The following is a 12,001-nucleotide window of genomic DNA, read 5'->3' as shown; positions in this document are numbered from 1 at the left end:
AGAGTTATCAAGCATCATAGCCTGTTCTTCACTGTTGAAGCTCAATAAGACAAACTGAGCCATCACAGCAGGTAATGGCACCACATAAACCCTTTAACTCTTCATACGCTGGTGTAGGTTATTTTGAATATCCTTTTAATAGCAACAGGACAGGCAATTATTGCAATTTGTTGTAATCTTCGTGAGATGTTGAGATTTTCTATTCTGTTGTCCTCTCATTTAACATGATGGATGTTTTTTATGGAGGTCGACGATGATGGGGATGAAGAGCAGCAGCTTGCCAAGAGCCCTGATTGTCCTCGTCCTGAGCAGCAGCACAGTGTCCGGACTGGGATCAGTGGTCTCCACATATTACACGTACTACGAAGATCACCACACCTGGCTTGAAGCCCAATCCTACTGCAGGCAGTAAGCTTTCCTACTTCACCTTCTGCTTGAGCATGTAGTGGCTGACAGTCATTTGTTTAATTTGAGACTTGATTGTTAGATGTAAATTATATGGAAAAAATCCAAACAGATTTCACTCCTTCCCAACAGAATGCAAATTTCCTGTTCGTTTTATAAAACCGCTGCCGCGGGTCAGATTAATAGCTTTCAGTTCAAAAGAGATTTTCGTAAAACCGATAGATCATATGAATGACAATGTTGCTTCTCAAAATACTTAACCTGACTCCACATCTGGAGATGGGTCCCCGGGCGCTCCCCACAGCTGCCCACTGCTCCATACGGAATGCTTCAGTGGCATCGATGGATGGGTTAAATGCAGAGAACAAAATTTCGTTGTACATTCACTGTATAATGACCAATAAAGTACCTTACCTTACCTTACCTTACCTTAGAATTACAGAATTAGAATTAGAATTGCTACTGATAATTTCAGGTCGAATCCATCAGTTTATGACAAATATCAGGCATGTAACTGATTCAGCAAACAGATTCTATTCATTGAAAGAAACAGTGCAGATGAGTAGCAACGCATGTTTTATTCAATTTTAAACATAAATCCCTGCATAAAATGGATAATGAAATATAAAAATGCCTTACAATCACAATAACCTTTTTATTTATGAACTGGTATATCTGACTCGTATTTATAATATAATAATAATATATACTGTTCACGCTTGTGTCTCATCAGACACCACAGGGACTTGGCCGTCCTCCTCAAGGAGTCAGATAAAGACAACATGGACATGAAGCCATATCATGCTTGGATTGGTCTGTACAGACCAGATCCTGAAGTAAATGATTGGGTTTGGTCCAGTGGACACATCGACGATTTTCCTTCTTGGTCAAACAACGAGCCATACCGCACTGACAGCTGCGCCTATGTCTCCTACGACTCCCAGAGGTAATGCAGGACTTTTCTGGGACCATGTGCATGTGTGCGTGTTTATGTGTTGTACTGCTCTACTGCTTGTTGAAAAAAAAAAAAAAACACACAAAAAGTCACTTTTGAGTTTTATCTTTTTAGCTTGCATTTTTCAAATATGCAAGACTCAAGATGTTTCGCTTCCTGAGCACAGCAGATAAACATGAACTTACAGCCAACAAAACTGCTGTTATGTCTCATCTTACAGCATGCAACAGGTGCAAAGGATATTTGCAGGTTATGTGAATGAAGAAAGCAAATCCTTTTCAACAGGCTATAAAAAATACAGATATAGGAGTAAAGGAAAATGCAAACAGTGTGAAAAGAGGCAGACAGGGTTATAGAGAGCAGATTATTGTAAAAAGGTTATTTAAACTTCAGGGTGTCATTGCATTTTCTTTACTTTTTGATGTCTTTTTAAAAAGTAAAGTGAAGATGATAGATTCCATCAAATTCACTGTCCTAAGCAAGAAAGAATCACAAAAAAGAATCAGGATTCAGTGACTGGAACACATAGGCTTCACTCTTTTCTGTTTTATTTTAGAATGACAAACTTTTAGTTTCTGTCATACAATGAAATTACGAGTGCCACTCTTCATTTTGAGATAAATCATTACGGAGGCATTTTAGACATGCTGTAAGGTACAAACAACAATAGAAGGAAAAAAATGGGGAGTGCAGGTGTTTGTTGAGTAACTGCTAAATGAGGCCTTATCAAGAATCCAGCAGGTCAGTTTTGCCATTAAGAGCAATAAAACCGGTTCCTCATTCATTTTGAAAGCACAATAGGCTGCGCGGTAAAAAGCTTCACTTTGGTAACGCTTCCTTTTATGGTACTGTAATTACCATGTAATAACATGGTAATTGCAAGGTAAGTAACATGTAATAAGGAGAAGTTACTGTAAAGTTACCATGTAATTACAGGGTAACTATGTTGCTAATTACCTAGTACTTTTAGAGTAATTACCAAGCCAATTCCAAGCAAATACCAAGTAACTACCTGGTAGTAAGTATTAATTACTGGGTAATTATAATGTATATAACAACTATGTTGTTAATTGTCAAGTACATACTAAGTAATTGCTAAGTAATTACCATGTAATCACTGGGAAATGAAGACTTTTTACTAGGTATTACTAGGTACTGCCAGGTGTGTACGCTATGTATTTCCCTAGTAGTCAAGTGGTTTTTACTACTTACCCGGTAACTTCTTAGTATTTTCCAGTAACTACAACATTTACCTGGTAATTATGGTTGAACTGTACTGCAAAAGGAAGTGAGGCCTGTTTCCACACTGTTACCTGGTAACTACTTATTCATTACCCAGGAACTGCAAAAATACCTACCTCGAAATTGCATAGTTACTAAAGTGGATTTGTACTGTAAAAGGAAGTGAGGTCTGTTTCCATGTTATTACCTGGTAATTACTCATTTGTTACCCAGTAAATACAAAATATCTACCTGGAAATTACATAGTTATTAAAGTGCAACTATACTGGAAAAGGAAGTGAGGTCTGTTTCCATGTTATTACCTGGTAATTACTCAGTATTTAGCCCGTTACTAGGAAACTTTCACATTACCCCACACACTTGCACCAAAAATGCAGCAAACCCCATCAGTGTCTGTGATACAGTCTCTGAACAGCACACTATATCTGTCAGGAGATCAGAGTTTCCAACAAAAACCACCATCACCAGCCATCAGATAACATTAAGATGAACGCATTATTATTACACTTCCTCACTCCAAACACCTCACTGTGACAGACATGCAAAAACAAGAGAGCTGCCAAAGATAAACATTTTAATCAAATGGAGTTCAACTTCTTATAAAACAATTTACAAAACAGTGCAAATTTTTAGCAGTCAGGCACTTTTTTATTTTTTTAAGAATTAGAACAGATTTCTTTCGCAAAAAATAAAATACAAACAACAGTGATAAACAATCACTATAAATCTTACTTAATTAGAATGTGCTTGGCAATTAACAACATAGTTGTTATATACATTATAATTACCCAGTAATTAATACTTACTACCAGGTAGTTACTTGGTATTTGCCTGGAATTGGCATGGCAATTACTCTAAAAGTACTAGGTAATTAGCAACATAGTTACCCTGTAATTACATGGTAACTTTACAGTACCTTCTCCTTATTACACGGTACTTACCTTGCAATTACCATGTTACATGGTAATTACAGTTCCATAAAAGGAAGTGTTACCCAATTGGTTCAAAATTATTTGAATTTGCACTACAAAAACAAGCAGCTTTTCTCCTGACACATGATGCTAACAATACAGCACAATGCAGCGCATTTTTGACTGTCATTTATCGACTAGTTTATCATGCTGTTGGAGATTAATATTTCTTATACTATTTCTGATTATTTTCTTTTAACTTTCAGTGATTGACTTTCTATTTAGTCAAGCAGTTACTGTATTTTCGTGTGCACCATATTTATTCAGAAACTAAAAGTTTCTGATTGTATGCTGGCAGCATTTTGCTATTTGCCTATGTTGCCAGTGTTTGCATGCTGTTTGTTGAGACAACATGCTGTTGAATGGATTTCCTCATTTTTTGCATGTGTTTTCTCGTGAGGCTGTGCATTTAGGTCACCCTGCTAGCAGTTGTACGTAGAGGCGTGTGAAGTATTGAATGTATGATTTGAAATGGAAACACACCTAAAATACCTGTGAATTCGGTCAACATGCAACATATTCACCCTTTTTCATTCTTTCATTTCTTTTGAAAGGATTCGTGGACAGGATTGTGCTACACATTTCTTTTTCTTTTGCCACGAGATACAAGATTTCCTTTGGTATGAATTCATACCTCTGTCAAAGAATTGGTCAGAAGCTCAGGACTACTGCAGGCAACACTATACTGATCTCGCAACCTTTCCAGACTACATTTACATCAACGACGTTGGTGCCAAGAACTTTTCTGTTTGGATCGGACTGCACAAAGAAGGTTGACGCACACACAGTCACAAACCACCAGTCCTGTATGAACAATTCACCTGTGTTCTTATGAATTAGATCGTATATTTGCTTCTTTAAAGATGGCATGGGATATGATGTGCTAATGTCAGCAGCATGATTGAAATCAGTCAACTGAAGGTTTCCACAACTTCTGCCTATTTGAACTGATGGGACAAATTCCTCTCGAAGTAAAAACTTCTGAAAAACTGTAAAGAATTGAAACCGGCATGATGCATTTCGTCATTGTCTCATTATTTGAAACACTAGAGGTTAAAAATAAACATTTAGCTTGTCTTTGAAAAAGCATTTTGTCCAGTTCCCCCATCCTCGACACATCACATGTTATATTTGGCTTTGTGACAGATTGCAGATAAATACCAACATTTGGAATCATCTGGGTTTTTTTTTTTTTTTTTTTTTCTGGTGCTACAGAAGAAACGTGGAAATGGAGCGCAGGCTTTTCAGACTACCGGAGTTGGGACCAAGGGGAGCCGGACAACAGCTCAGGGTGTGTCTCCATCTCATCTTTTGAGAAAAAGATGGCTACTAAGAACTGCAACGACAGCTACCCCTTCATCTGCTCCAATGACAACATTGTGGTGGTGAAAGAGAACAAAACCTGGGAGGAGGCGCTGGAGCACTGTCGAGCCCTCACTTCACCCTCCAACAGCCACGATGTCTACGATCTGGTCAGCGTGCAGCCTGGAGACGACCAGGACTACGTGATGACCAGGGTCATCGAGGCCGACACTGAGGAGGTGAGCTTATATTCTCTTACAAATATTCACATGATGTGTGTCTATAGTGTGTGCTGTTTGATGCGTCTGTGCTCATAGAAAACTAATGGTGGAATGATGCACAGTTATAAAGTGCTGACGATCAAGCAGCCATGACACAGAATCCTAAATTGCTCTCAATGGATGGGTTTTGACACCTCGTAGCAGCCATCATCATTTGTGTTGAAATGTGATTAAGACTGTGAAGTTCTTTGTTGGCTGCTGACTTTAAAAAAAGAAATCCAGTATAGTGAAATCCATTGACCGTGTTTCCTTTAGGTGTGGGTCAGCCTGCGTTTCCTGGCCGGTTATTGGCGCTGGGTGACTGGAGCAGACATGCTGTACCCCGACCTGCCTGCATGCCCCCTTGACTGGAAGCACTGTGGAGCCTTATCCAAGGCCAACAGGACAAGCGTGGAGACCAGAGACTGCGTGGAGAGAAAGAACTTTCTGTGCTACAGAAAGTAAAGAAAGTTTCCATAATGATGTTGTTTTTCCTCAGTTGGTGTTTTCGCTGCCGCATGAACGTGTGTTTTCCAGTTAGAGACGGATATGCCTGAAATGGGCTGGTGATCCCTCGAATTCTGCATTGTTTCCCTCAGTGTAAGCTGGGATCAAAGCCTCCTGCTGCATAATAAGCGTAATGACGCAATTGCTGAAAATAAAGGCATGCATGTTAGATCGAAATTTCTGCTTTTTCTTCAGTGTATTTGAAACAGTGAACATGAACCGTATGTGTGATCCATGCAGGTTATATGGTTTAATAGAGGTTTATAGATGAACAAGAAAGAAAGATACAATCAAAAGAGGGATGAACAGATGATGGAAAGAGGAAGAAACGTTGCATTTCTCTATTAGTCTATATTTAGTAGTAAATATTTGGATTTTGAACAATTTATTAATGTCATACAATTGGAAACTTTCAGACGTCAAAAAACAGGAATAACTGTTTGCATATTAACTATAAACATCTTAAAGAACCTGTGCAAATAATTGAAGTTATTAGAAAAATAAAATAAAAAGAAAGTATTTCATTTCTACCTCTTTTTTAAAGATTTCAGTGACTTTTATTGATACTGGTAAGTGACACAAGTTTTTACTGAGAGACCTGTTGAAACACACAGGGGAGCAGGTGGATGCGCCTTGGTCCTGAAGATGGCCACAACAAGAAAAAAAATATGATGTGACAAATACCCATAAATTACATCTGAACTCTGAACTTCCCTCGACAGCGTTATAAATGCCTCGCTGCAAGAAGTTGGTGGTTTGCTCTTAAATATTTCAAAGACTTTGATTTCCCAGCGAATTGGTGAAGTGAACAAAAAAATCTGAGTTGAAAGGAAAAAAGAATGTGTTCTCCTCTGAATACAGAGTTTTATTTATGTTTTACATGAGCTGACACGAATCAGCTGCTGTTTTTTTTTTCCCCCTTTTTTTCCTTGAATTCCTCATGTTTGACCATCAGACTCCGCGTCTGCATCCACACTCACTCTGTAATTACAACATCCGTAAAATTTATTATGGGGGAAATGTTAAACACATGAACTCACCACCTCTTCCTTCTTCTTTCACAAATGAGAGGCTGGAAAAACAGTATTTGCAGTGTATCAGGTGGGTGAAAAGAGACCCAAAGGGAATGTTATTGACTGCGGGAGGGTTGACCCCCATCAATGCTCACCTTGTAAAAATCAGTTTTAAGAGTACCTGACAAAGGTTTTTTTTTTTTCCTTTTTATAAGTCACCACAAACATTACCCTCCAGCTGATGAGATCTTTTTTTCCACAGTCTTCTTGTAACATTTATGAAAGCCAAAGTACATCAATTTATCTGTTTTTACTCTGAAACAAAGATTCACTTCAGGAACATTTTTTTCCCTTCTCTTTTCTGCTTTCAACAAGCTTTAAAAATGTCAGCTTTTCTTGGATTAGCTGTCGAACGTTCCTGGTTGACGTCACTCACCTTGAATCCATGCCCTCATCTGTCTGGATCGGATCAGCGGCGGCTGCTTTCCGGCTCGTGACACTGTCTTTTACGGGACAGCTGGCAACATTTACAGCAGTGAAAGGAGACTGACCGGGAGCTTTGGTCAAAAATCGACGACTGAAGTCCTGAAACTCGACTGGAAGTTCTCAGAAATTAAGAAACCGTCTATCTCAGCAAATATAAGGATAGACATGCTAAAATATTGCCAAAAAACTGTAATGTGCTCTTATATAATAAATGCAAGAGCAGCATGGGGCCAAACCGACTCCACCAAAGGAGCAGACAGGTTCACCTACATATGCTGAGGACAAACATCTGCTTCGCATGAAACCCCCAGCTTCCAGAGAAAACTCACCAAGGAAAGCCTGACACTCTGTTTAAACTGAACCCAGCCTAGTTTGTTCTGTAATCAATGTGTAAATATATCTGCTAATTTGTGAGCTTTGTCCAGGCTAGACTTGATCACTTCATTTGGAGAGTAAATGTTCCAAGATGCACAGTTTACATGAAAGAAGCGAAGAGAGAGAGACGCTAACACTCATATTTCATCAAATGAAAGGGAACGTGGGTTAATTTCCTGCATGGATGTACTGAAGCTGATTATTTCAGTATTTGTTATGAACAGGTGGCGTCTAACTGTGTGTCATTAATATAGAACCACCAGTGGTTGGATATATATATCGATGACACTCAGTTATCTGCTGGCTTCAGTGCTCCTCCAGCTATTCTGACAGCTCATGCTGATGTTGGATTTTTCTGTAGTTTTACACCGGGTGCTCATCTTTTTATGACCTAGATTTTTAGTTTTACAGTAGTTTAAGAATCTGGGTAAAACAGAGCCGACACCGCACAGACTGAGAGCAAAACTCCCGCAGTTCACTCAAACACACTGTCTACAGGTCCACATTGTCCAAACAGAAGCAGAAATTCAACTAAATTAAAGCATCGATCTACAGGGAATAATCACATTACTCGACATGAGCAAGTTTGAGACTTTTCAATTAAATGTTACATCTGCAGTAATTCTATTAAATGTTGTTTGACTGCATTATTTGGGTTTGCATATTCTTCCTGTGCTTTATGGATTTTTCTCAAGTATCCTGTCAGCTAAGATTGGCCCCAGACTCAGCAATGAGAACACATGAAGATTCATGAACACAGCATGGATAAAAGAGGAAAAGTACAAAAACTTTTGTCAAATTTAGGTTTAAAATGCACAAACTTGATAACAGTTAAAAATAACTAATGAGTGAAATCTTTAAAATATGGGCTGAAAATGGCAGGTACACATACAATAATAAAATAGTGTAGTTCTTTCAAGGTTCATTACATTTTGATGAAACTGCAGCAGTTCTGCTGACATCCAAAATGGTTTTGAGACGTTTGTGGAGGGAAAATGCTTTTTCTGCTGCTCTTTTATAAAGTCAGCTATGCTGAGCTAAAAGGTCAAATAAGCTTTAAAATCGTGGAACAACAATGGAACATGTCTTGACTGCTTTGGCAGTAAATCCAGATCTGATGCAGCTTTGGAAGAAGCTGCTGACATGCGAACAGTTAACTGTTGAGCTGATGTAAGTGAGCTGAAACTTAACAGCAACATTAGCTCTCCTGCTCTCTGTACAAGTAATTCACACTGAGAGAAACTAAACATGACAGAGGAGATATGGGATTTTTTTTTTAATCTTCTTCTTTTGGTTAATAACAAGATAATTGAAGCTAGTACAATTTATGAAATATAATTAATAACCAATGTTTTATGCTCTGTTTATCATATTAAAAAAAGGGTATTTAAATGGCGAAACTGAGGTATTACTGCTTGGTACTCTCTGTAGTAGTGGGTCTAAACTAAACTATTACATTTACTTTGTCTGACAGAATGTGAAAATATAAGCAGATGTGGATTAACGATGAACATGTTCTCAAGAAAAGCTTTGTAAAGGAATGAGCGAAGTGATTTGGTTTGTTGGGTAACAGCTCAGCGTGTTGTGCTTTAAAACTGACACCTCTCCGCTGAGGAAATAGCAGAGAAAGTGTTGGAGCTGGCGGCCCGGTCCGTCACCGTCAGCCTCACCCCGAGCTCTCACAACAGTCACACTGTGCTAAGTGCTTTGGGAGTGTTGCCGTGGAAACAGCTTTGTGGTGTGTTTGTGAGCGTTTCAAGCTCCAGGGAAGTGGAGGGTGTGTGTGTGTGTGTGTGTGTGTGTGTGTGTGTGTGTGTGTGTGTGTGTGTGTGTGTGTGTGTGTGTGTGTAAATCAGTGTTGGCTGGAACTGTCTGGGTGACCTAATGCACATCTGTGTGCGTTGGACTGATAGACGGAGAGAATTTTTAAAGGGAAAGATCTCATGTATTTGCTCGCAGGGCAGAGAGCAGCCCTCACTTCTCAGTTTCACAACACAAACAAACGCATAAGCAAACAAATTGCTGGAATGTGGGATTTTATTGCTGATTCTGGTGACTGCTGCACTTTACAAATCACTCAAAGCTTTTGCATTGCTTTTAATCGTCTTCTTCAGTTTGCATTGTTTCAGTGATGCACCTTTGCAATTTTGGTGCATTAACTAAACTTAAAGTGTAATGACTGTTTCACTTAATAAGTCCAGCTCAAGTTATATCATAGTTGAAGGAATACATTATAATCTGAATGGTAGAACAAAAACAGGCAGCTGATATAAACAAACAAAGAAAAAATAGTGAACGCTTATTCAAGGTTGCTGACGCGATTGGTTCATTGATGTTTCATACACTGTCAGGGATACTGAATTGGTTCAGGATTAATGAGACACTCCTCAAGTGAGCATGGATTTAGTTTAATAGCATCCATCAACCAATCGATCAGTGAGCAGGACAGTGAGACAGCAGCTGTGCAGCCCTCCAAATGTTCTCACGTGTGACAAAAGAAGCAATAAGCTCACAGAGAGTAAAGGAGCTGCAGCTGATGGTGATTTCATGAAAGCGACTGACAGCAGTGGTTCCAGTATTTTCCACCTGCAGACTGTTCAGGTCGTGATGCTCTGACAGGGACGGTGACGGGACTCAGATCGGCCCGTCGCCTCCAGCAGCTGCTCCTGTTCTGAGCAGCCATATCTTATTCATAACCTGCAGAGCAGTAACCAGATCCAACTCGCTCTTTATTCGCTGCGCCTGGTTCTCAGGCTGCTGCTCATATCAGACGTTTACAGAACAGAACAAAGCGAGTTTCATCTCTGACTGACTGAGCACAGGCTCTGCTCATTACGACCGCTGGCTCGTGTTTACCAGAATGTGAACCCCCACCCCTCCACCGCCCCCATAGAGACAGACATTTTTAACATTTCTTTGTCAAATTCCGATAACATGAACACGATCAAGTGGTTAAACTTTATGATTAACCTCTAAATCATACTTGATCCTGCAGAGGTTGGTTTTTATTCTCGTGTTTTCATGTTTTCTGTGTTCAACACAAATTGGCATATTGTGCTGATTACTGATCTGTTAAACACTTGATTTCCCATCTCACAATTTTTTTAGGATATGAGGTATTCACTCTGTCCTTTTGTGATAAATATAATCCTTTCAAATAACAACTCTGCGCACTACTACTTAAAAAAACCACTCATTTATTCTTTTTCGGCAGGTCTTTGACTGAAACCTAAATTAAAGCATGTGAACAGGCCTTTGCCTGAAAAAAACCACTCCTTCAAATAAAACCATGATGCTTTGATTATTACTAACACAACATCACCATTTTTTCCATCATTACACAACCTCAACATTTTGTGCATGCAGAGACAAAATCACAGAGAAACAGGAAATCTAAAAAATGTTCTAAGAATGTTTCTTTCATGGCAGTCATCCATTAATCCTGCTTTAGAATCTTGAATCAAAGGTCCTTTTAAATCATTACTGATTGAATTACTCAAAGTCAGTCCAACTTTTACCAGTTAATTCAATGCTGAAGAGGTGTTTTCAAACACAGGAAATACTCATACACTCTGAAACTTTCAGCCTGTGGGTTCCAACCTTTGTCGAGTCGTAACCCCATTTTGACAACACAAGTTTCTGGTTACCCCAGAGACTTTCTTTTTTTTTTTTTTTTTCTGGAGTTAGTTTTTTATCATGTTTGTTAGACTATGTTGCAAATGCAGAGTAGCCAGGATTTGTGCACAAAGTGACAACTGTATTTTCCCTTATCAGAATAAAATCTGTATTTGAAAGGTTGAACATTAACAGTTAATAATATCTATCTATCTGTCTATCTATCTATCTATCTATCTATCTATCTATCTATCTATCTATCCATCCATCTAATTCTGCTGACGGATAAGGCACTGTGCTTCCAGTCAACAGGAGTTTCGTGAAATAGCAACACTTATGACAACAGCCTAATGTCAGTGGCTAATACAAAGAAAAAGATAGCACTTTTCCAGCTCTTCAGCTACTCCAAAAGCATCATCACAGGCAACTTTTAATAATATTATAATAGTGTTTGATTTGTTCAAATAATTTGTTATTCTTAGGAGTACAAATTATGTAACATATTATACGGATCGTCATTCACAGTGAACAGATGCAGTACAATATATTTTCAAACTTCAGCGTTTGGGACTGTTCTTTGAGGGAAAACAGCCAGCAGAAGAGTGATTCATGTCCGTACCCGTTATAACAGATTGTCTTCATGTTTAGAGGAATGATTGTGTACAAACAGAGTTACACTGACTCTCACCTATCATGATTCTTCCTTCACAGCATGCAATCTACACATGCAGACAACATTGTCACCAATCCACCGTTATGATATCATCTTACTCTCCCCCTGGGGAGAGTCACATGACCCCTGTTCGGGTGAGAGTGTGAGAGGAGGGGGAGTCAAAAATGCTTCAATGAAAACCACATGGAGGGAGGAGA

At 38.9% G+C, this 12,001-nt stretch overlaps 1 protein-coding gene across 1 annotated transcript; it reads left to right on the top strand.

The window, feature by feature from the left end:
- Positions 1-6,099, top strand: LOC115390766 (macrophage mannose receptor 1-like). The gene is made up of 6 exons (XM_030094765.1): positions 1-71; positions 247-408; positions 1,139-1,351; positions 4,128-4,345; positions 4,789-5,114; positions 5,412-6,099. The coding sequence occupies exons 2-6, from the start codon at positions 254-256 to the stop codon at positions 5,598-5,600; spliced, it is 1,101 nt and encodes a 366-aa protein (XP_029950625.1). The 5' UTR covers positions 1-71; positions 247-253; the 3' UTR covers positions 5,601-6,099.
- The last annotated feature ends 5,902 nt before the right edge of the window (positions 6,100-12,001 follow it).

This window comes from Salarias fasciatus, chromosome 1 (genome assembly GCF_902148845.1).
Source record: "Salarias fasciatus chromosome 1, fSalaFa1.1, whole genome shotgun sequence".
NCBI lineage: Eukaryota > Metazoa > Chordata > Actinopteri > Blenniiformes > Blenniidae > Salarias > Salarias fasciatus.
The sequence above is the reverse complement of the archived record's forward strand: the minus strand, read 5'-3'. Positions and strand labels throughout refer to the sequence as shown.